Source organism: Gymnogyps californianus, chromosome Z (assembly GCF_018139145.2).
Source record: "Gymnogyps californianus isolate 813 chromosome Z, ASM1813914v2, whole genome shotgun sequence".
Taxonomy (NCBI): Eukaryota; Metazoa; Chordata; class Aves; order Accipitriformes; family Cathartidae; genus Gymnogyps; species Gymnogyps californianus.
This window is the reverse complement of record NC_059500.1, coordinates 16157768-16183385: the sequence shown is the minus strand read 5'-3', so window position 1 is coordinate 16183385 and position 25618 is coordinate 16157768. Positions and strand designations below refer to the sequence as shown.

The window sequence follows — 25618 nt, the reverse complement described above, 5'->3', positions numbered from 1 at the left end:
CTATATATTTAATGGAAGTTGCATCTCCAGGAGGAGCTAGTGTTTTCAGACTCAGCTCAAACTGTACATATGCTTTCAAATTAAGTTGTTAATTTTTTTAATCTTTGATTATATATGTTATAAACAACAACTGTAACTCCTTTACCTTGTTAGGGTTACTTTTTCTACCACTCCAAAGTAACTGCATCACCCCTCATGGAAAGCTGGGGCCACGTAGTTAAAACGAGTGGGAAGCAGGAGTCTCTCAAGTTGTCTGTTGTCCGGATGACTCTGTTAGTTTTATGCACAAGGCTCAAATACTGCAAGCATGGTTTTTAGAGGAGCTAAGTAAGTTCAAATATGTATAAGCTGGTGACTGGTGATATATAGTAGTTCTGGTTTTGATAAGCCCAGGCCTGGGCCTTTCTAGTACCTGGTATTTAATGAATGGGGAAAAAAGAGCAATGAGCCAAGAGGGCTGGAAGCTGAGCCTCCTGAATGACAGGAAGCACCTTACCAGGGAAACGGTATTTGTGAGGGGAAGGGGAATGTCAGGAAAAAATGAGGAATGGTGTTTCTACTATTAAGCACTTCTGGCATGTATTGTTTCAGGAATCTCATCACACTGTCCTAGGAGACGCATTCAAGGAGCGTTATATAACAAAGCCTCACCAGAAACCAGTCCAGTTTGATTGTTTTGAGAAAAAAAGCAAGATGCACTGCCTAAATACTAGTTGCCAGCATGAATGGGGAATCACAGTGAAGTACAAGACATTTGATAATCTACCAGTGATCAAAATCAAAAGCTTTGTAGTAGAGAACGTTGAAACTGGGACACAAATGGATTTTCAGAAATGGAAGAATATTAATTTTTCTTTGAAGAATTTTGATGTTGAAGAAACATCCAGCTGAACTCAGCGTTTTAATGCATATATCACCCTACTGCACTAAGCTGAACTAGTAGATGATCTATTTCCATGTATAAAAAATTCTTTTTCTTTATGCTGTCTGATATGCTAGGCCTCTCATCAGCATCTGGCTAGATTAAAAAAGGCTAGTATGGCCAAAAAAAATTTGCTATCTAATGAAACGTTTCACTGGAAGTTTTAATATAAGCATGGACAAACATGTGCCTAAGCATCTAGATCTTAATCCTGGCTGCTATGAAGAAGCTGGTCTGAAAAAAAACAAAATTAAGTTGAATGACTAACTAAACATCTAATTTTAGGTGACAGGCCACAACTTCAAGCACTTCTGTGTGAATAAGAATCATCTTTCTGACCGGTAACTTCTGGTTGGATTGTACCTCCATGCAGACAACATGGCTTATGCATACTGACTCTTTAAGCACTACTTCAGCTACTTTTAAAGCTTTTTAAAAATTACTTTTAATGCTCTACGCATTTTGGTATATAGATAGTCAAGAGAAAATGTCCAGTAACTTTTCTATAAGGAAGATATTGCATCTTTTAAATCCATCTTTAATAGAGAACGCTTATGCAACAGTCCGAGGAAAGCAGTGGGGCTTCACAGAGCCCTCTTGAAGGAGGCATCGTCTGGATTAAAATGGTAGCACTTTTTTCTTCTATCACTGCACACTCGTCAAGTTGCTGTTATGAAGTTGCAGAATGGACACCTTTCTATGTGCTGCTTAACTGAACAAGCCCCAGGGGGGACAAGGCAGTGCCCTGTAAGATGGGTGAAGGCTTAATTTAGATGGTGATTAGCATTTACCCTGATATCCTGTCTCATGAATTGGCATCTGAAATCTCTCAAGACACTAACATTAATTCTGCAGATTTCGTGTCAGGGCTGATCTAGAATTGGAACAAAGTCTAGGCATTAGCGTGTTTAAATCTCTCCTCCCCACCCAGATCCCAGACTTCTCTCAGAAAAACAGAAATTGCTACAGACACAGTTATGAAACATTGTTAAACTTGTACATTTTAAAGCACTTGCTGATTCTACATGTCTTCAATATTTCTGGAACCAAGATCAAACATATTTTCAGTTCACTTTATGCATTTCATAGTGTCTATATGTAGAAGAATTATGTGTCTGAAACACCTGAACTCTGAAGAAAACAAACCACCTTGGACAAGAACCTAACTCAGAGTCCAAAAATTATTTAAACTACCTAAGCCCTAGTCAGTGAGACCTGCAGCGTTCTTCTAAACAGTATTATGTGGCATTAAAAGCAAAACAACTTTTTAAGCACTGCTTCATGTTCCACCCCAGTCCATGCCTTTTACTGTGAAAGCTGTATGCACTGTACAGGAAGCCTGAATCTCAGTCCTACAGTAACTTACTCTGTGCTTAGTTTTTACCTAGTAAATTTGCTGTTCTTATAGCTGCTTCCAAAAAGGAAACAGAGAACAATGGATAAAGATAATTTATGGTTGGATAATGCCTCCCCTCCAAAAATACTAGGAACAAAGATTTTGAAAAAAGCTGGTTTAGCACTTTCAAATTAAAAGTACGTGGAAAATCACAATCCTTGAGTATCAGTTTGCTGTGTGAAAGGGCCATCTACTTTGGGACTCTTGGCATAAGAAATAATCAGTCTTACATTTCACAGCTTATAGTAATAACTACTGGGAAGTTAAGGTATTTGAGGAGTTTTAGTCTTTTCTTATTGTTTGAACACAAGGACTGAAGACTAAAACAACTCCGCAGTCCACCCTAAATCAGTGTAGTAAAGGTTGATGAGGTAACAAATGCATAAGAATTCAATTTGATACAACAAGCCTAACTTCAGTACACAGTGGAGATAGGTGGGGAAGAACACCAGCACTCTACTTGGCCTTTGAGAGTATCTGAAATTTTTTTGCAATTGAACCCAAAGTTGCATATTTATTACCAACTAATGCTCAAGATTATGACCATATTAACAGCTCTCTGTTAAGATGTTTCATGGAATCACTGAGGTTGCGAGGTTGACCTCAGCTGAGGTTGGGAGAGGCCTCTAGAGGTCATCTTGTCACCTACAGCAGCTTGCCCAGTACCATGTCCAGACAGCATCTGAACATCTCCAAGGATGGAGACACCACAACCTCTCTGGGCAATCTCTTCCAGTCAGTGCTTGATCACCCTCACAGTAAAGTGTTTCCTGACGTTCAGAGGGAGTCTCCTGTGTTTCAGTTTGTGCCCACTGCTTCTTGCCCTGTCATTACGCACCACTGAAAAAAAGCCTGGCTGCATCTTCTTTGTGCCCTCCCATTCAGATATTTATACACAAACAGCAGAGATGTCCCTGAGCCTTGTCTTCACCGGGCTAAACAGTCCTGGCTCTCTCAGCTTGTCCTTATATGAGAGGTGCTCCAGACCCTGCAACATCTTAGCAGGCCTCTGCTGGATTCGTTAGAGTAGGTCTGTTTGTTGTAATCAAGCAAGAATAGCCTGTTGCAAGTACAGTGCAATCTCTATCCCCTCCTTAAGCCTCTTGATTTCTTTCAGAACTACTTTTTTTTTTTTTCCAGATACAGCTGGAGCCAATTGCACTAAAAGTATATTAGGAGACTACATGGAAAGAATTTCTTCACTATGTTAATTGTTGTGGCTGTGTATTGGGTTTGCATGGCAAGGTTTTGGTAGTAGGGGGACTACAGGGACTGCTTCTGTGAGAAGCTGCTAGAAGTTTCCCCTATGTCCGATAAAGCCAATGCCAGCTGGCTCCAAGACAGACCTGCCGCTGGCCAAGGCCGAGCCCATCAGCAACAGTGGTAGCGCCTCTGGGATAACGTATTTAAGAAAGGGAAAAGAAGTTACAGGGGAGTAGCAGTTGCAGCGAGAGAGAGGAGTGAGAAGATGTGAGAGGAACAACTCCGCAGACACCAAGGTCAGTGAAGAAGGAGGGGGAGGAGGGGCTCCAGGCACAAGAGCAGAGATTCCCCTGCAGCCCGTGGGGAAGACCATGGTGAGGCAGGCTGTCCCCCTGCAGCCCATGGACGTCCACAGTGGAGCAGATATCCACCTGCAGCCTGTGGAGGACCCCATGCTGGAGCAAGTCGATGCCCAAAGGAGGCTGGGACGCCATGGGAAGCTGTCCTGGTTTCAGCTAGGACAGAGTTAATTTTCTTCCTAGTAGCTGGTATAGTGCTGTGTTTTGGATTTAGTAGGAAAATAATGTTGATGTTTTTAGTTGTTGCTAAGTAGTGTTTATACTAAGTCAAGGATTTTTCAACTTCTCATGCCCAGCCAGCAAGAAGGCTGGAGGGGCACAAGAAGCTGGGAGGGGACACCACCAGGACAGCTGACCCAAACTGGCCAAAGGAATATTCCATACCATATGACATCATGCCCAGTATATAAACTGGGGGAGCTGGCTGGGAGGGGCAGATCGCGGCTCAGGAAGTAACTGGGCATCAGTCAATGAGTGGTAAGCAATTGCATTGTGCACCACTTGCTTTGTATAGTTTAATTCTTTTAGTATTACTATTGTCATATTATTATTATCATCATTATCGTTTTTCATTCCTTTCTGTCCTATTAAACTGTCTTTATCTCAACTCATGAGGTTTTTTTCCTGATTCTCTCCCCCATCCCTGGGGTGGGGGGGCAGTGAGCAAGCGGCTGCGTGATGCTTAGCTGCCGGCTGGGGTTAAACCACGACAGAAGCCCGTGCTGGAGCAGGCTCCTGGCAGGACCTGTGGCCCCGTGGAGTGAGAGGAGCCCAGGCTGGAGCAGGTTTGCTGGCAGGACTTGTGACCCCGTGGGGGACCCACGCTGGAGCAGTCTGTTCCTGAAGGACTGCACCCCGTGGAAGGGACCCACGCTGGAGCAGTTTGTGAAGAACTGTAGCCCATGGGAAGGACTCATGTTGGAGAAGTTCGTGGAGGACTGTCTCCTGTGGCAGGGACCCCACGCTGGAGCAGGGGAAGAGAGTGAGGAGTCCTCCCCCTGAGGAGGAAGGAGCGGCAGAAACAACGTGTGATGAACTGACCGCAACCCCCATTCCCTGTCCCCCTGCGTCACTGGGGGGGGAGGAGGTAGAGAATTCAGGAGTAAAGTTAAGCCTGGGAAGAAGGGAGGGGTGGGGGAAAGGTGGTTTTTTAATATTTGGTTTTATTTCTCATTATCCTACTCTGATTTGACTAGTAATAAATTAAATTAATTTCTTCCCCAAGTCGAGTCTGTTTTGCCCATGACGGTAACTGCTGAGTGATCTCCCTGTCCTTAGCTCGACCCATGAGCCTTTCGTTATATTTTCTCTCCCCTGTCCAGCTGAGGAGGGGAGTGATAGAGCGGCTTTGGTGGGCACCTGGCATCCAGCCAGGGTCAACCCACCACAGTGGCACTTGCTCTAAATACAGTTAAGAGTAAGAATTAGTACTATAACCTTGTTTATCTCTGAGTAAGAGGATATTTGTTATCACTGTAATAGATTCATGTGGTATTGTGGATTGGGCAGTCACTGACTTTAATGAATGCATTACTGTAATCACTGGTTGCTAACTGCCATAAAAATTGCTGACAAGGATCTTGAAATTGTGGTAGACTGTCTTCCTGAGGACACAAAACAGAGGGAAGTATATCACAGCAGTATTCTGTTGGGTTATAGAAAACTGCCAGTATCTGACAGTATTTGTATATGCATCCTGTCTCATGCAGATTATTCAAAGAAACAAGAATTAAAATACAAGAAGTCAAGACTTGTATGACTCTGCTCCTACAGGGACAATGAGAAAAGTTTAAAGTTAAAGCTTTGTTCTGCATCTCGGTACTGAGCATAACATGACAAAAACCACCAAACTTCTTGAAAATAAATTTAATTTTATCCATTAGAAATATTATCCCCAATAGGTCCACCTTTCCACAAAGGCTTAGATTTTAAACAACAAAGTTCACATTTTTTTAAATTAATAAACAGCTAAATAATTAATTTCAGTATTAGATTAAGATTCTGGTCAACTGAATAAGAAAGCAAGTCAATATCAGGTAATCAGGAAGGAATAAAAATTATTTTTTATACTGTCAGTTAATTTTTGGACCACTGATATGAGCATAGAACTTAAGGTCAAACTAAATGGACCAAATATATGAAATCAGCACATGATCTTCAACAGTTCCACAGATCCAGCAGTATTTTAATGACTTTTGCATTTAAGGTAAGTCAAAGCCAACCACCATACAAAACAAATAATAAATGCTGTTTACTTTAATTGGGCAAGCGTGTCCAGCTTCCTGATACACAAAATAATTCAGCATTGTAAACAAGCCTTCTAATACAATCCACAAAAACACTGTTCACTTTATGGTTCACGCTTTCAAATTTATGATTACCATAGTTTTACTGCGCTCAACAGAAGCAGGCTTGTACCTGAATATTTTTGCTTAATGTTTTTGATTAGGATGCCATTTTACGGATCATGTAGTTCAGAATGCCGCCATTGTGGAAGTAAGTGAGCTCCACGTCAGTGTCAAATCTCATGATGGCATGAAAGGTTTTCCCAGTATCCAGCTGTTGGGGTCAAAGAAAGTCATTCAAGCAGCAGAACCTTCCACATGTCACATGACATCATAGTAAAATAAAGACTATTACGATAGTTTTGCCATCTTAAGAAATTGTGATAGAAGGCTAAAGTGAACAGGCACTGGACATCAGTATTTCTTTCCACACTATACTACAGCCAGCTGCTTAAGAGGAAAGTGGTTTAAAACAAACCATAATAAACATGGTATGGAGTCTCCTTGCATTGCATTTGCTGCCTCATTTAGATTTATTGTTGATATAAGCCTAGAAGCATGAAAGCTGACCATCCTTTCAAGTGGTAATACTAATTCTTGATGTTCTTTTATGTAGTCATTCTTCTGGCTTAGGTACAACAGCAATACTAATTTCATTAGCCTTCTTTGAGGCCTAGTGTTTGGGAATCAGAAAAGCACAAAGACAAGTGCATGAAGTGAATAAAACCATTGTGTTTTCCTGAAGACTCCCCTAGTCAGGTACTTCCAGATGAATGCCCAATGTTCATCTGTGACTGATAAGCTGACCAGCTCTTTGGGATCTACACTTCCTCCATTTCAGGGCAGTTAATGATGCACATGTAAACAACTGTTGTTAGAAACTAATCCATGGAGACCACCTGCATTAAATGAACATGCAATAAGTAGACTGTGTTGCTAACTACAGTAAAAAAGCATATTTTGATGCAATTAGGTTAAGTCAGTTTTACAGATGTTCCAATCAAGAATAAACCAAATTTTTATCATAGATGCTAATATTTTTCCAAAGAGGGCACAGGTTTGGAGGCAAAGCTAGACAAAAAGCAGTCTTTCAAATACAGGGCCTGAAGTTTAACTAGATTTTATGCTGGTTATGCTTAGACTTCACTTTGAATGCTGCAGTGTACAATATTCTGTCACTTAAATTGTCAATGAATTATTTTAATTTTAAAGTCATTTAAATAAATTAGTTTATTTAATTTAATACTTACACTTCACTCTCTATTGTGCTTCAAACATTTAACTAAGACAACAAAATTTATAGTGGACTTTGAAACACTGGTCCAAAATACAGGACTGCTTTGTGCTAAAAAAGTTTGAGCATGCTGCTTTTATATCCCATTACAGCAAATCCCTATTAGAATGACTGTTTTCATCCCCTTCACAATCTCAATTCTTCTCCCTTCCTCAAGTGAGAGAAGCTTACTGCCATATGAAAGCACATCATTTGAAGAGACAGTTAATTTTGCGTGAAATTCCAATGATTCAGAAAATTCAGCCCTTAGGTGTCTCATACCTTAATCTGGACGTTCATCTGCGGTTTTAGTTTTTCAGGAATGATAATCGTGTAACGCTCCCGTCCGGTGAGTCCTAAAGTCCCTGCATCCTCTCCAGGTAAATACTGCAGAGGAATCACTCCCATCCCTACTAGGTTGCTTCGATGAATTCTCTCATAGCTTTCAGCAAGCACAGCCTTGACACCCTGAGAAATACACAACAGGTATAGTTATCTTTGTAACTGGTTCAGGATAGTCCTTCTGTGCTCACAGGAAGGAAATGGGTACATTTGTGGTCCTCTCCATTTCATTTACCAGCTAATGGTAGAGTCAGCAGGTCTGCCTGACAGCGGACCAGGATGACTTGATTATATGTTAACTTTCAAACGTCTTTAAAAGAAGTCTGATTGTCAAAAAATTACATGGGCTTTCTCAGGAATCCTGCATACTTCTTTAATGTGTCTTACATAGAGCACCACTAGTCATTTCCATAACTCTTGCTAATTCATTGCTGCCCTCCTGCACTACAAGCTCTAGGATACAGTTTAATTAATCTCTAAATTTTTACATGTTAATACAGTTAAGACATCTGTCCAAAAAATCACTACTGGGGGAAAAAAAAACGCCACCAAAAACTTAGACAAATGTAATCTTAAACACCAACTCTCCTAAAACTTTGTTTAATAATACACACACTATTGCCTTCACAAATTTCACACCAAGAAAGCTTGAATCAGAGTTCAACCAGAGTTCAGCCTGGTCAATAGCGTAGGACAGGACAGACAAAGAACGAAACGTATTTCACTGTATGTGGATTTCTATTAGGCTTCTATAACAATACTGCTAAGCATCCTGGCAATCTGCATGGTGAAGCCATGCTAAATTTTATTTTCACTGATACTTTTCTCTTACACTTTCTGTCTTCCCTGCTAAGTGAGCTGAAGGAAGCAGCTAGAAGCAGACCCAAGGTTTACTGGGTTATGGGAAGCAGAAGTAAAGAAACTGGCCTTTCTGGTGTAGCCTTGTGGATTTCTAGCTGAAGATCAGTTGAGGCTTCCAGTCTGAACAGGATCTATTAATATTTAAACAGCTTTTGCAACTCTACTGTGGCTCTTGGAGGCAGCTGAGATTTCAAAATAGCTCTTGCTACCAAAAGTGAGAATGAGCTAACCAGGATGTTGGTCATAAGCTAGTCTCCCTGACAAATGCAATTTTAAGTACTGTCCTCCTCCTAGTTTACTGTAATCACTCACCAAGAGGAATGGTCCTTTAGCTGCCCAGTCTCTGGAACTTCCTGCACCATATTCCTTCCCAGCCAGCACAATCAGAGGATGGCCAGCCTGCTTGTATCTTTCTGCAGCATCAAACACGTCCAGCTGGAATGAAAATGCCAAACACTTCATACACTTTTGGGGAGTGGAAGCACAGTTCCAGGGAAACAAGGAAAAAAGTGTCCTCACATAAACAGCTGAAACCCACACTTTCCGTGAAGCAGCACTTTAAGGATATTAACCGTACAGTGCTTTGTGGCTTCCAGCCTGATCTCACTCCCAACACAAACCTGCACCTTCCACTACCGCTTCTACAGTAGTTATACTCTCCACTGATGTGCCTGATAGCACCACGTTACGTAGGTATGTGTGACCTGCTTCACTAGGTCAATACAGCTCCTGTCCTCTCATTAGCTTTACTTAAAAGGCACTTATGTAAATGACCTAAGCTGTAAGAAGGAAAGCCAGTACTAATCCACTCTACTATCACTGAGCCTCAGTTTAGAGCAGCATGTGTACTTACAGTTTCCCCAGAAGGGAAATGGACAGTCTGAGGTCCTTGTTTATCAATAAATTTGTTCACCAAGCGAATGTTTGCAAATGTTCCCCTGGCCATGACAGCATCGTTCCCTCTGCGGGAGCCATAAGAATTGAACTCTCGAGGAGTCAAGCTATTAAGGGAAAAGAAAACAAAGAAAAAAAGGAAACTGCATTATTTTTAGACTGAAGCACTCTGTGCTTTAAAAAAAGAAAGTTATGAACTGGTGTTTCTGAGGCAAGTATGTACATAGTTCCCATCATGGCAGTAGCATCCAGTTAGCTGATAGTTCTACTTTTAAGGTTTTTTTGAAGGAAAAAAGAAATAATTTTAAAAAATAGCAGTCTGCCTACAGCTTGGTCACAGAAAGCAGCTTCCATTGTATTCTCATCCCTTGCCCTAGAAAACAGTATCTGATAGTGATGCAAGGATATAGTTCCATGTTAGGTCAGAAGATGCAATGCAATTCTTTTCTTAATAGCTGGCTACTGAAAATCCTCCTTGTTATCTATATTACCATAGCATCTAGAACAAAGGTAGAAACACCACTGTGCTGAACATCTAAAAGGCTGAGAGAGCCACTGCTGCAAGTTAGAACTATAGAAGAAAAAGTTCATTTGCAAACAGAGATATAGGAATGAGGGGACACTCCAGCCTAACCAGTAAACAAAACCTGTGCTGGAATGTGACAGAAAATTGGACTGTTTGCATTGGGCTACATCCAAACAGCAGCTATGACATACAACATCTGTTTTGTAATGTGTGTAGGACTATTTAGATTTCAAAGTGACTGATAGCAGAGGGCCAAAGAGTCCAGAGCAGTTAGTTTTCAGTAGATCACACAGTTTTAATCAATTTCCTCTCCAGAATTATTAGGTCTAGTGAATATATTTTTTTATAATGTCAGTGCTGTTCCTCAAAACACCACTGAAGTTGTAAGAAGTGCTAAACCAGAGAATAAAAGTATCAATTATCTGTGAAGACTGAACAGGGCAACTCAGCAAGTCCTAGTCTTGCCGGAAGTTGAACCCAGAGTACTAAACTGACAGGCTGGCCATAGAAAAAGACCGATATTTTACAGCAGTTTGGACTCCAACCACAGTAGCTTTGCCAGTTTTTGCAGCTGTGCTGAAACCTGAACTTCTGGATGTTCTGTAGCTCCTGTTAGCCTAGATCTATGAAATAGTTGCACATGCTAGAAGAAGTGAGTATAAAACCAGCTTTTGGCATTAAGGACCATGATCATTTTGCTTCGATAGGGAGACAAATCCTAATTCCCTTATTTATGAACAAACCTACTGCAAAAACTAGCCTGAAAGTTATCTTCTTCCCCTCTCTCCATACAAAGGTCTTCAGCTCTCCAGTGTAATAGACATCCACATCCTATGCAAGTTCTTACACTTGGTGAGAGCTGCTGAACAGCAGAGAAAGAAATGCTTTTCTTTCTTCTTTTATATATTCTCCAGTCATCCATCAAGGTATACAAGCGTATATGAACAGACAGCAGATATATGTGCCTGTAACATGGTGGAGCAGTTGCGGCTTGTTTCTGCTTCCCAATTTAGAACACAAACAAGAAGTAGTGCTTACCCTCTGCTGGTCAAATAACGGGCTGCAGGACTATTTCTTGCTATATTCCCAGCTGGAGATATGTGGTCAGTTGTCACAGAATCCCCAAAACTCAACAGGACATAAGCGTTTTCTATTGTTTTTGGGGTCTGAAGAGCCAAAGTCTAAACCATCATAAATACAAAGAAAATCATTAAAATATGACACAGAATTCCTTTACCTTTCTCAAAAGTGCAAATTGCAAAATAAGGTCTCTCTTTTCATACAAGTTAGAAGAAAGAAAAAAACCCAACCCTATTAAAAATGTTTACTTTCTTGAACAAAATATAATGTCCTGGCTGCCTGTCAGCAAGTTCATGCATGAAGAAAATAGATGAGGCAAAAAAATTAGCTGAGGCTTCCTGTGGCACATGCACGAATGCAGACAAAAATTCCAGACATCTGCATGCACTGAAATCTCCGTTTTCTTTTAAATGATACTGAAATAGCAATCTGAACACTGAAGTATTTGGTGCAAAATGCAGGCAGGCAGAATTGTGGGTTTCATTTTCTGTCCTTTTCCCTCACTTGCTTTGTGACTATTTAAAAGTATTTCAGCTTAAAAAGAAAAGGAGACTTTTCAAAAGCCCTGAAGCGACAGAGAATCCTTACAATTTTCAGATTCACTCATGCCTTTGTATTAAAACGAATACAGTAGTGTAACTCTAACATTTGAGAACAAAGGCCTCAACAGGCTATGATGGATGCTCCCAGGCCCCTTGAAGTGGCTCTGCTTCACCTTTAACATTAGTCAAGGTCACTACACACTTTGGCTTGATTCAAAGGGAAACCATGCACATACCAGACCATCAAAGAAAGGTGGAGACTTGATGTAAGTTGACTTGGGATTCCAAGTATATAGTTTATCTGAAGGAGCATCTAAGGCATTCCAAGATTCGTTTACTGTCTGAAAAACACACAAAAACATCCCATTGATTCCTAAGTTTTCAGAAGCAACAGAACTACTTGAGAATCCAGGTAAAATTACAAATTCGACTTCAGCAAAAGCCTTGTGTATTTCTCAAAGCACTTTGGGAAATTCTTATGACAATATACATTACATTTGAAGGGTTTTTTTAAACTATTCTATCTATTAAGAGAGTTAGGAAAACCCTCCCTTCATTACAAAAGAAGAGCTGCTCATCCAGTTTTCTGACAATAACCTGTATTATGTACACAGATAACACTTTATAATTCTCAAGTGCATTTATCAGTAGTCTTAAGAAGCTTTCCTAACATGTAAACCTTAAGAATATTTTGTTTCAAGACCTGAGAAGTACTTGGTAATGTCTTCCTGCAAGCCTAAGTTTTTCTCTGATGTGAATGCTATTAACTAATGCAAATTAATTTTATGTCAGCTGAAAAAAAACAAATATCTGTGAAGCTGGAATATCTCACTTTTTAATATCAGCCTGGGATGACTGTTTCAAACACATCATCTATATGTCACATTAAAAATATCACTAAGGAGCAATTTTCAGGACATGACTGTCTGTAAGAATTAATTAATTAACCAGAAGCCATTTAAAAAAAAAAAAAAATCTCATTTGAATACTTGTCAGAACAGAAGCAATAGAAGGAAAAGGTTCGTTTCATTTAGGTTCGTTTAGCTTATTTAACATCTTCAGAATAGCACAGTACATCAATCAAACTACTGCCCAGGGGATTAATTCACCTCTATTTTTTGGTAGACCTCCTTGAACATCCCAGGAATAACAAACTGACGCTCAACAGCCTGAATCTCGTTTCTTGTTGGCCAGATATCCTTCAGGAAAATCTTCTTCCCCGAAGCATCTATTCCTGTAGAAAACAGTATTGTTATGTTTGTTGCATAAATTATCAAGAAAGAAAGAAAACGTTTATCATGGTGTCCTTCAGCTATGTGTTCCTTCTAACCTTCTCAACACTCATGAGACAGACTTTATTTCACCTACAAGGGTCTGACAGAAGAGGGCCTCATAAACTTGATGATGCTTGTACATACGCCTTCTTTTGTGATTTCCAATGGCCTTCCAGAATAATTTATAGAATACTTTAGGTTGGAAAGGATCTTTGAGTGTTGTCTAGCTGAACTACCTGCTCAAAGAAAGTCTACTAGGTCAGGTTGCTCATGAGAGACTGTGACACAGATATAACCAAAAAGATGCCCCTGTGGAATTAGAATACTGGTCAGGTTTGGCTTCCCCCTTTCTCCGTCATACAGACTCCTTGTTGCTCTGTTTCTTAACAATTGCATTCTTTGTATCCCAGATGTACTCAGTCATCTGAAGCATCTCCCAAGGACAAATGTTTCTGAAGAGCTTAATTCCAACCAGTTTAGTTTATAAGCTGTGAAAAGAAGCATCCTGACACTGTCTTACCCAAAGGCTCTTTCTCAAAGTCGATCCGGATAGTCCCTGCAATTGCATAGGCTATTACCAGTGGCGGGGAGGCTAAGTAGTTAGCACGGGTGTTGGGATGGACACGCCCTTCGAAATTCCTGTTGCCAGACAACACACCCACTGCTACGAGGTCTCCCTGTAAGACAGTTTGAGACAAAGGTAGCAGAGGTGCTTGCAGACTCCACGCACCCAGCAGGCCTGCAGAGCTCCACTGTGCTGCAACATCAATGACTGGACAGTCACAGAACTGTCTGCTCCCAAACAATCCCAAAGCACTTCCCACAGAAAAGAGAATATAGACTGAATTTACTTTGCACACAGCTGAGAAGAGTTAGCGCACAGTATAACACAGCTCAGAACAGCACACAACAGAGAACAGCTTACCTAAATAAGCTGCATAGGAAAAACTGCATACCTGCGTAATGGCCTCAACAACAGACTCTGGTAGGGGTCCGCTATTGCCAATACATGTCATACAGCCATAGCCCACCACATCAAACCTAGACAGAGCACAAACATCATCAGCGAACAAAAAGCTATTTTGGAGCAAGACGTTTAACCTCTTAGCAGTTGGCTAGGGTTACTTTCAGAATATGTACTGTTTTAACACATGAATTGCTGCCAAAACCAGCACTTTTGAGAATGCTCAATTTCTATCATTGCAGAGACTGTCCATGCACACAGAATGAAGATCTGGGAAATGTGTTATCTAGCAAGATGAACAACAATATAGTGTCACTTATGATATATTAAAACCATTAGTCTTGAAAAATAACCCATTTTCATGCTTAAGAACACGAGTCTTCAAGAAGCTACAGCAGGAAACAGGCCTTCTCCCTCGTTGGCACAAAGTCAGCCAGCACAACAGCAATGTGTTAACTCATGCAGGATCATGCTGTAGGGTACCTGCTGTATCTTTTAAGCTGTACAGAGAAATAGTTATTCTATTGCATCGCTTGTTGTCAATGCTTTTAGTTAAGCAGCCATAGGACAACAGTAAGAAAAGCACTCTTACCCTAGCTGGGAAAGGTAACTCATAACTCCACTCTCCCTCAGATAGTAAGTGACAACCCCGCTTCCTGGGGACAGGCTAGTTTTAATGTATGGCTTCACTGTCAAACCAGCTTCAACAGCTTTCTTAGCAAGCAATCCTGAAAAATGAAAAGGATAGTTGCAGTTTTTCCTGGAAGTGGGACAGTTTGGTGGATCAACAGGTTAACAGAAGCACCATTAAGCAACTGGAAAACAGAAAAGGCTCCATTTCCAGCAATGAAATGGTACAGTGAGCCAACAGGACTAATCCCAGAATAACCAGGTAGAGCTCAAGCGCTCTGTTGAACTGTAGATCCAGTCTGCAATTTCTGCTCCACTGGAAAGTTGCTGGAAGTTGCATTCAACAAGACGCACTTGCACTGGGGCAGCACGCAGACATTCAAAACTCAGAACACTATTCGTAAATCTAGTGTCTCACAAAAAATGCAATGAAGAACTGTTAACTTCCCACTTATGGTGGTCTAGTGACCCAGTGCTGAAATAAATGCCAACAGATGACTTGCTGCCCTCAGAAGCAGATGGCTATGCTTGGCACCAAGCAGATGGCAAGCACCAACTCTGGCTCTTGTCACAAACAAGCTATCTCACAATCTACAGCTTGTTGCAGGAGTGCTGTTTTACTGCTCCTGGATTTGTAACATACATAAGAGATGTTCTAGTGGAGTGTATGTGTTACCAGAAACATATTTATCCTGAATTTCTTCCTTTTAGACAAACTGTCCATACATAGATGAATGTTCAGAAAACAAGCCCCCTCCAGCCCTTTCCCAGGATGGACATAAAAGCAGCAGCAGCTATGCAAACTATGCAAAACTTTACATTCCCATGCCTTATTCTCTCTCTCACACATCCACTTAGATAAGAAAATATACATCAGTTCTGCTTCGATCCAACACGATCCCCAATAGGAAGACATCATCAAACTGTTTCATCTTTGCCAGCTGTTTGGCAGCTCTGTTAGACATAACCTGGAGACCTCCACTCTTAAGTGCTGCATGAAAAGGCCTACACCAATAGATTTGGAGGCCTAAAGGTAGATATGTGAATTTAAAAAAGCAGTCCTATTCCTGAAATTGCTGAGGCTCCTTAGATGCCACAGGAAGCTGTGAAAACTGGAGCACTTTTCAAAATGTGAACATGAAAAAATGATCATTCTAGGACCTGAGAGCCTGACAGCCTGTTTGAAAGTGTCAGCTTCTGTTTTCCTGCCAATACCAGTTCTGAAAAGAATGCAAAGTCAAACTCTAAAAACTGGCAAGGAAATGCTAGAACTTAAGTTGCTTTGAGCAACCTTAATCCAACAGCTTTGTAAAGTCAGATGAGGCTGTCAAGGCTACTACAGCATACACTCACTATCCCCACAGATGCATAGCCCCTGCACATCATTTAGTGCACAGGATATACAGTGGTAGTTTGAAAAAACTATTCATATTTTGGATTTCTTTTAGCTTGGTTACTTAATGTGGGAGCACTGTATGTTTTATTTACTTCCATTTCAAATCCTACTCTGAAAGCCAAATTATCATGTTTCTTGTGGGTATCTCAGAGGTTCTCAACCCTGTAGTGTACAAACAGTTACCGGAGACTGACAGAATTACTTTTTCCCTCCTTGTCAAGGTCAAAGTATAAGCACTGCTGTACGTAATGGCAGCAAAGGTAAGAGTATGCAGTAAATCCGAGTGCATACGCTGAGATCCTTAGGACTACGCTCTTCAGGCTGCTGTGCATTAATTAGTTGTGAACACATTCAAAGTACCAACTTTACTTGTATCTGCAGAGTAGTCTACACTTTAAACCCATAGAGCTATTAAGCCAAGCAGGCTGAAAGATCAGCACCCCCACTGCCACAGAGCGCATTAAAAATGCATGCCATTAGCCTGGGAGCGAAACGCTTGAGGAAACTATGTCCTAAGCAGGTGGCACAACTGAGGGATACACCGACTTACAACTAAGGGAACAGGACAGAGCAAAGATAGTCTGCCTGGAGGAAACCTACTTCTTGATCCTTGCAAGAAAGAAATACAGCTCTATTTCTGTGATCATGATCAGGATGGACCTGAGGAAAGAAGTATCCTGATTTGGCTGTCCTGTCAAGGCCAAGTGAATTGGGAGACTTTGTTCAATTCTGTTCCTCTCAAAGGGGTAAGAAATAGAGCAGGTCTTTCCTCCACTTCTCTTTCCCCCCCACATCCTGGTTTATGATGGACTTTGTCCCTGTTGCTAGGAATTAAAAGACCTTTTGTGCCTGAGAAGGGGGTGAGCTGCTGGTACTGTAGAGTACCCAAAGAAAGATGCTAGCCCAAGAACAGGTGACAAATATCACATTGACAAAATAAACACAAAGTGATTGTTGTCAGAGGCTGTCCACAAGCCAAGATCTTCTCAGCACCACAAAGGAACAAAGGAGACAAATTACATGATTTCAACCAGTAAGTAATCCTCTCTGGTCAAGGGCCCTTGCATTGCCCATTGCACATCCCTTCCAACCTTTGTAAAAAAATAAGCCTGCATCCTACAAACAGTCTGACAGACTAGGAAGCCCTAATGCAGTGATGATCTTAACAGTGACAGATAATGTCTATGCATGTTTGTGGAGGAGAGAAAGAAATATGTGAGCATGTAGCCAAGCACCTGGGAAAGAGGACTGAACTGGGCTGGTATAGACTGAATCCTTTGAGCTGACTCTCTTCATTCCTATTTTGTTGCCAGAAGCACACATTTGGAATGAGAAATTTTCTGCCCAGACTAGCCAGATTAAAAATGAACCACCCCCGACCTGAAATTTAACACAACCAACTCAAGACTGTTTTGTAGGATTTGAATGGTGATAAGCAAGAAAGTGGGGGACACAAAGCCCACCTTCGACCACTTCTTGGATGCAATTAAGATGTAAATGACAAGGCTCTGAAAGATGGCAACCCCTGAGAACACAATTTTCCTCCTCTACTCACCCCCCGCATGCCCTCAGACTCTTGCTGTAACAACTCGATACACCTCTAGCTAAGTCTGTGTTTTGTACTCTGCTGCCAAATCAGAGCACCTTCAGACTTAAACTCATAGATCGTTCTTCATTGTCCTTCTTCTTGTGGCTCTGACTTTCAATAGCCTCTTCTCAGCTCTACATAACAGCTTCATGCATTTGAACAAGTGTCAGAAGTGCTGGTTAAGTTCCAGCTTGCCCTGTAGAGAAGACAGTACAGGAAAAATACATTTTCTTCAACCCATGTTTCTAGCTACCATTTCCAGAATTCCTTCTGCTACCCTTAGGGACTAAGCTCAGTTTTAGCACTCCAAATGACAAAACCAGCACTGTGCATGTAGAATTACATCACTGTTGTATTTGTCTTTAGGACACACAGCCAGAGCCATAGAGAAACTACTGCACATTAAGCAAATAAACTTACCTGCTCCCAACATAACTGAGGGGTTACTGGTGTTTGTACAGCTTGTAATGGCAGCAATCACTACTGAACCATGAGCAAGCTCGAAGTCACAGCCCTCGAAATTAAATTTGACTATGTTGTTGTGTTGGTCTGGGGCAATTTGGAATCCCTTGAATCCTTGCTGTAAGAGGAGAAAGTAAGAATCAAAAGGATGTAGTTAATATAAATATTTTGATTGGCAATTAGTATGGACTGGGAATTTCACGAATGAGAAGCATCTGTCAGTCACATCCATGCTTGGACTTTTAGGTCTGGTGGTGAAGGCTTGCGTCTCTGGTCAAAGTGGTGGACAAAAATTATTTTTCTGCGGTCTATTCTGTTCTCTGTTTACTGGTAAAAGAGGCAGCCTTTGCAGCAAAACGTATTTGTGTTTTCTTCCTGCATGAATATATCCTTCTTCAGATTGCTCAAATGCTTCTTGCTCCCATATGCTCCAGATTCCTGACCGCATATAGTCTTTTTACACAATCTAGTCCTGAGATTTTAGCCGTAACACATAAAATTTTTAAGCCATGAATATCAAACAGCTCAGACTTATACTAAGAGCTGACTTGAGACGCAAAAGCCTGACAGTTGAAAAAAACCAAAGAGCAAGAAGGCACTGTTCACACCACAAAAAATTACGCTTATAGATCTGAAAGCATAAGGTCATTTAATGGAGTTTGGAACATGTAACAAAACAAGAATTATTGGGAATTGCTGTAGTTTAAGTTTCTTGATTTACATCACTAGAGTTCTGCCTTTAACAAGGGTGGTTACTGTATCAGGTAAGGATTCAAGCTGATTTTGGAAACTTAAGTGTCTGGGCATATTAATTCAAACTAAAATCTTGCTCTTCTTTCAATGACCATTTTCAACCGGATGATGTAGAAAGACGTCTTTTTTTCCCCCCATCTTTACCACCAACATCAAAGAGTCATGGAGACACATGCAGTTCTGATCTGCTGAACAGATTCAGTACTGAATGCAAAACTATGTTGTGGAGCTCAGGGCATAACCTGCTTGGAAAGCTGAAGAGCTGGGTAGTTAGCACAGAGCTCAGTGCAGTAGCTACTTGGTCCACTCTACTAACAACACTCATTGTGGCTAGTTCAGCCACAATCCCTAGTGTACGTCAAAACCATGTCAGGCCTAAGACTGATCTAAAATCAGAAAGAACTACTACTTCAATGGGACATGAACACCTTCATGTGAGAGAAGTATCACCCCAATTTTAAACCACCCATTGTTGATGTCATCTCCTAAACTGCATTCAAACATCCTCCTTTACTTTTCAATAGGCAAACAAACAACACACAAGTTAACTCCAGAATGAAGCTCCTGAACACTAGATAACTTTTAGAAGCATGCATTAGTTTGTACGCCCAAATGCTCCTAGTCCCTACCTTGGCTCCCAGACAAGTCTCAAAGTCCTTCTTCATATCTGACACAGCAACTTTGTCCTGAGGTCTTTTTGGTCCACTGCAGCAAGGCACGACAGTATGGAGATCCAACTCAACAACCTATTCAGTAAGAGAAACAGAAAGTGGTTCAGCACTGCATGACAAGTTGAAGCCAGTTAAGCCACAGGTATGCTTACCTCTGCTGCTGAACAAAGGCTAAGTCTGCACATCTTTATGTTTGTTTGTAGAAATTATCAAAGACATATGAGAAGGAAAAGATCAGAAGAAAAGGAACAGTTCTGCTTTTAGACCCTGCCAGCTCCCAGCTATGGCTCTCAAAAGTACACCAGTTATTGAAAACCCAATGTGTGACTAAAGCATCTAAGCAATATAGATGATTTTGAGAATTATGTCCTTTCACATGCTAGCAGCAGGGTCCTCTTCAGAAAACAATGATGTGAAGAAATCCTGGTACTGGCATAAACCAAAACAGACTATTCATCTTGGCCTTGGGGAAAATGTTCAATCTATTATGAAACAGAGGTTATCTTATTTTCCTATTCCTCACCCATTTTTCAACTTTGTTTTTACAGTGTGCTACATCTTTCCATATTCACTAAGGTTTTTGAATAATCATGCAAACTTGAATGTAAGTTACAAGGTAACTGCTTACTGTAGAGAAGACCAGGGATATTCTTGAGTTTCCTGGACACAGAGTAAGATCTTGATTTTCTAGCATAGAAAACGGCCTGTGTGGTCTGCAGTTACCACACAGAGCTTCTAAGTGTCCTGATTCACACAGTAAAATAAGTTACTGAACAGAAGAAGGGTAAAACTGGGACAGGGCTTACCCAGACAACATCCATACTGCCTTCATAGCTGCGTTTGAGTCTGGACTGGACTTCTAAAACTACATGGATCAAACCGCAGAATCTGCACCAGCTAGAGGTCAATTGAGAGCCAATCTATACCTATGTCCCAAGTTTTCACACCTGGAGAGCCAGCTGTCTTATTCCACTGGGCCATAAGTTAAGACAGCTGTGTGGACCAAGCCAAAGGATAAGGAGTCCCTTGACTATTTCTTAGCTTCTGTGAAACACAGGCAATTGGTACATTAAAATAGGGCAGGGCATAAAGCAAGGAGCCAGAAGACAGAGCAGTTTCTAACCTGTGTGAAGTCTGGATCCTGAGAGGAGTTCTTGAAATCTCTTAGCATTCCCACAGCCTCAAGATACCTTTTTGTGCACAAAACTTTCTCTTTATCACGGCCTAAGGTGAAAGCCAGATATATCAAAAACAAAATGCAAATGAAACTGAGGAACTACTGCGTGACAGAAAAAGAAAAAAATGTCTAACAGGCTATTTCACTGTTCACACTGTACATTGCGCTACAAGACTCTTTCAGCACAAATATTAGAGACTCACTAGCAACAAAGCAATTGAGCAGACTTAGTGGCTTTTGCAGAACAAAAACTTAGGTTCCTGCTTCTGTCATCTGGACAAGCTAGGTTTGGGCAGGCCTAAGCAGGTAGTTAGCTGCGTAACAGTCTAAAACTCGTCTCTTCCTAAACATGGACCCTAAGAGCAAGAAACAGCCTGAATAACCAAGTATGGATAAAAAAAGCACTCAAGCTCAGAAGGCTCCACCTGACTCAACCCCACTGCTGACTACACCTTATAGACCTGGAGTCCTTGCTTTCAATTACACCTTTAACTCATGGTCTCTTCTTACACTCACCAGTTTGTATCAGGTACCCAATGCTAATATCATCCACTGGGAAATAGGCAGCTGTTGCTCCATACTCTGGACACATATTGGCGATGGTGGCTCGGTCAGCAATTGACAGCTGGGCTACACCAGGACCAAAAAACTCCACGAATTTACCCACGACTCCAACCTGGCGAAGGTGCTGTTATAAAAATACAGTGCCTATGTCATTGCTAGGTGTCAAACAACCTGAGCATATATGTTATGAAATCCAGCTTTTGACTTCAGAGAACCCTTTTTCAAAGGTTTCTATAGCCATTTGAAACAGGAAGCTTTGGTAAACTAAATCATGAAGATGAGGACACAGAGATGTAAAGTTTCAATAATAAGGTACAAAACAGGGATGTATTCCTTCTAAACTTGCTCTTCCTCTCATTTGAGCTAGAGTCTATCTTAGAACAACTGTATTTATCTCAACATGACATTCTAAGGAGAGGAGAACAGTGTGGGGTCTTGTCCTGGTTTCGGCTGGGACAGAGTTAACTTTCTTTTTAGTAGCTGGTACAGTGCTGTGTTTTGGATTTAGTGTGAGAATGATGTTGATAACACTCTGATGTTTTAGCTGTTGCTAAGTAGCGCTTATCTTAAGCCAAGGACTTTTCAGTTTCTCATGCTCTGCCAGCAAGCAGGTGTGCAAGGAGCTGGGAGGGAGCAGAGCCGGGGCAGCTGACCTGAACTAGCCAAAGAGGTATTCCATACCATGGAACGTCATGCCCAGTATATAAACAGGGGGGAGCTGGCCGGGAGGCGCGGATCGCGGTTCGGGAACTAACTGAGCATCGGTCAGCGGGTGGTGAGCAATTGCATTGTGCATCACTGGTTTTTTTCTTCCCACCCCTTCTTTTGTTGCATTCCTTTTCATTACTATTATTATTATATTTCATTATTACTATTGTTAGTATTATATTTTACTTTAGTTATTAAACTGTTCTTATCTCAACCCACGAGTTTTACTTTTTTTTTCCTTTGCTTTCCTCCTCCTCACCCCACTGGGAGGGGGAGGGGGAAGCGGCTGCGTGGTGCTTAGTTGCTGACTGGGGTTAAACCACGACAGGTCTTTAGCCAGCAAACCCAGGAAGACGGGGAAACAGGAAGAACCAACTGCACAAGTACATGAATCAAAACTGTAAATGACTGAACACACGCAACATCTGGATGAACTCATAAAAAACCACTGACTTTCCCCATTTGGAGGTTCTCTCTAGAGACAGCATCCCATTATGAACACATACCAGATTTCTGACCTTCAAGAACATTAATGCTGACTCAGTAATACTCTTAATTCAGTCACAATCCACAGAGTGAATAAACATATTATGAACATATGTGAGCCAAACACCTGCAGATCAAACAAATCAGACTGCAGCGCTTACTGTCTGTTTTCAGGTTTTACACTGCCTTATTTTAAGTTGGGACTTCAAAAAAGGAAGTCATCGTGTTTCTTTTGAGGCAGTAGAGAAACAAGATCCTTTTACAAGCACTGTTGTTCCAAAACAGGTTTGCACATGAGGATTTGAACAGGCCAGGAGATATCAGCTCTCTGTTCTATTTTGTCTGGCTTCTGGGAAACAGATTTGCCTAGCAAATTTGCAGTTGTCCTTGGGCAGCTAATTCCAATCCACACAAAGCGATAAAGCTTAAAAAAAGTCCAAAATGACTACATGGAAGCACACACAAGGCTCCTAAGCATGCAGTACAGTGGCTCTGTCCTACAGAACATGCATAGCTTCCAGCAGTAATGGCAAAACAGCAGACATGTTCATTACCTTGGTAATGGTGAGCACAATGTCAGTGGATGTTACCAGTGGCTGAGGGTTTCCTAGCAGCTTATAGCCAACCACCTCAGGAAGCACCATGCTGATAGGCTGGCCCAACATCACTGCTTCTGCTTCAATGCCACCGACACCTGTACACAACAGGAGTATACAATCCAACTATTCACAGAGATAGTAACATGTCAAAGATAAACCCATGAAGTACAATTGACTGATGATTACTCCATTTAAGGTGTGAAAGGGGAGAGAAGGCAGAGAGCCAGAGGGCTTAGCCTTCTGCTAAGAGGCACTCCTCATCTTGCTTCAGTTTCTGCAAGGTTGGGCTTTTTAATTTCTTTCCATTTCATACTTTCACCCTTGTTCCTCAGCCATCGCATAGAGTATTAGGTAAATCTAAGTAACTTACTCTGAGGACACTTGACTTTTACAAAAACAGATGTGAAAGTTTTATTTAATGACTTAAGCATGCAATGCATAAACAAAGAACGACTGACATGGCATTGAACGTGGTGTGCTCTGAGTGAAATGTATGCAGACCATGACTATTGGTCACCAAACAAAAACTTAGAAGTTATTTTGAAGGAAGGAAGGATTGTTAGAGTCAAGAGTATAGACTCTTCTAAAGAATACTAACAGAAAAGCTACTTATTAAGATAGAAATATCTTCCTTACGTCTATTAAGTTTAACAGGGCATGTACAGGTGGGAACCTTTGTGTAAGCACACCTTCAGTATTAGAGGAATGCAATTCAAGTGACTACTTCATTTTGCTAGTTTAATAAGGTAAAGTATCAAGATGTCAGTCATATGCAATCTAAAAAACCCATGATGTTTACTAGCAATTTGGCATTAGGCAGCAGTTTTATAACTTTTTGCCTGTAGAAAGTCTCTCTCATGTTTATCTTGAACTTTCAAACCTCCTTCTGCCTGTTGTTTAGATTAATTAATACTGAGCTAGAATAAATTTCCTGTAATAGTTGCTTATGTATGACAAACCACTACTTGTATCCTTTTTCCCACTTAATCTAATAATGGTTCTGAAAAATAATTGCCAATTTATTTTATGCAAAATGATATAACTATGCTAATTCAAAAGATAATTCTGTGACAGGTCCAGTCATGTAACTCCTTTCACTAGGAGCTGAATAATTTTTAAACAGTCAAGTTAGTCAACATGACTGATGGGCTACCACAGAAGCCATGAAGCCAGTTCAGCACTACCAGCCACTAGCAAGATATGCTGGATCCAAGAGTGTGCACTTTTAGCACATATGGTATGGACTATGTTCAGCCATACTTTTCAAATTCTGGAGAAAATGAGGCTAAGTTTACAGACATACTCTTCCAAGCAGCTGTTGGTGTTGCTACATCATCTAAATGATGCCTCCATGTGTAAGGTGCAACCAAATACAGAGTAAGAGAGACATCTCTTATCCCAAAGATGTCATGGTTTTAAATAAAGTGAACTTGTTTACATTTGTATTCCAAGCCAGCAGGAATTCTTCCACACTTGATAGAAAGTCTCAATTGACCAATACTGCTACAGTAGTATAGGTGGGGTAGAAAAAACTCAATGTCCTACTTCTATCACATGTGGTACTCAGAACTTGACAAGTATCTTTGTGAACAACTAGCAAATCCTGTTTAAAAACACAATGTCTTCTGTATTTGTACGGTATCTATTTCAACAGGGCTCCTATCACCATATCACAGGAAGATAAAAAGCTCAACTGAAGTTTTTGCTACCATGTGTGGGATGACTGCAAATAGTTTCATTTCATACCTACTTACTTAGTCAATAATTCAAACACTGCAGTTTGTCACTATTATTTCTATTTATTTCTGTAACAACTATTCTGCAGACTACTGGCATTAGAACATACTTCATAGTGCTGTTTTTCACCATGGCCTCTCTGGCCATATTTAGCTCACTCAGATTCAACTTCCAGCATCTTCAATCTAATAGAGCATTTGCAGTACTTTTTGATAAGGCAACACTTTGAAAGTAGCTAAGTGACTAAGGAACAAATGGATGTTCAGTGATGCTTGAACTCCCTTGCCTTCCCAATGACTAAGATGATTCCAGAAGTCTTATTTAGTATTTTCCTTGCCTGCTCCCCTGTAATTTAAATGCAAAATAGAAAATATAAAAGAAAAAAAACAAACCAACAACACGTGCAACAGAAATCATTTGCAGCTGTTATCAGAACAGGGAGCTTAGTTACAAAGTCTTACATAACTGTAAGAGACCTTATCAGGTTCCTTGAACCTGGGGTTAGTCTGTGTACTGTGTTTGGCTGGCATGGAAATAACTTTTCTTTACAGCAGCACATATAGTGCCGTGTTTTAGATTTGTGACCAAACCAGTGTTGATAACACACCAATGTTTTATCTGTTGCTGAGCAGTGCTTACACAGAGTCAAGGTCTTTTCTGTTTCTCACTCTGTCCCTCAGCAAGTAAGCTGGGGTGGGCAAGACAGTGGGAGGGGACACAGCCAGGACAGCTGACCCAAACTGAACAAAGAGGTATTCCATGCCATATAACATCATGCTCAGCATTAAAACTGGGAGGCGGGGGGTGGGAGGAATTTTTCCAAAGTAGCCATTGCCCAGGGACTGGTTGGGCTTTGATGTGCTGGGGGGAGGTAGTGACTGATTTGTCTTTGCACCACTTGCTTTCGTTTCCTTTTTTCCCCCCTG

At 41.0% G+C, this 25618-nt stretch overlaps 2 protein-coding genes across 3 annotated transcripts in view; one reads left to right on the top strand and one right to left on the bottom strand.

The window, feature by feature from the left end:
- RIGI (RNA sensor RIG-I) overlaps nucleotides 1-2590 on the top strand; it is a 28018-nt gene extending 25428 nt beyond the window's left edge. The window contains exon 19 of the mRNA XM_050913347.1: nucleotides 592-2590. Within this exon, the coding sequence (XP_050769304.1) occupies nucleotides 592-891 (300 nt within the window). The 3' untranslated portion in view covers nucleotides 892-2590. The remainder of the gene's footprint in view (nucleotides 1-591) is intronic.
- Nucleotides 2591-5731: 3141 nt separating this feature from the next.
- Nucleotides 5732-25618, bottom strand: part of ACO1 (aconitase 1) — a 38315-nt gene continuing 18428 nt past the window's right edge. For both annotated transcript variants that reach the window (XM_050913001.1, XM_050913000.1), the window contains exons 7-21: nucleotides 22911-23050; nucleotides 21115-21286; nucleotides 20545-20645; nucleotides 19380-19496; nucleotides 17956-18115; nucleotides 14514-14649; nucleotides 13914-13998; nucleotides 13478-13634; nucleotides 12793-12917; nucleotides 11920-12024; nucleotides 11100-11242; nucleotides 9495-9642; nucleotides 8954-9076; nucleotides 7721-7906; nucleotides 5732-6439 (exon numbers count right to left, since the gene is read on the bottom strand). In XM_050913001.1, coding sequence (XP_050768958.1) covers nucleotides 6326-6439; nucleotides 7721-7906; nucleotides 8954-9076; nucleotides 9495-9642; nucleotides 11100-11242; nucleotides 11920-12024; nucleotides 12793-12917; nucleotides 13478-13634; nucleotides 13914-13998; nucleotides 14514-14649; nucleotides 17956-18115; nucleotides 19380-19496; nucleotides 20545-20645; nucleotides 21115-21286; nucleotides 22911-23050 — 2012 coding nt within the window. In that variant the 3' untranslated portion in view covers nucleotides 5732-6325. The remainder of the gene's footprint in view (nucleotides 6440-7720; nucleotides 7907-8953; nucleotides 9077-9494; nucleotides 9643-11099; nucleotides 11243-11919; nucleotides 12025-12792; nucleotides 12918-13477; nucleotides 13635-13913; nucleotides 13999-14513; nucleotides 14650-17955; nucleotides 18116-19379; nucleotides 19497-20544; nucleotides 20646-21114; nucleotides 21287-22910; nucleotides 23051-25618) is intronic.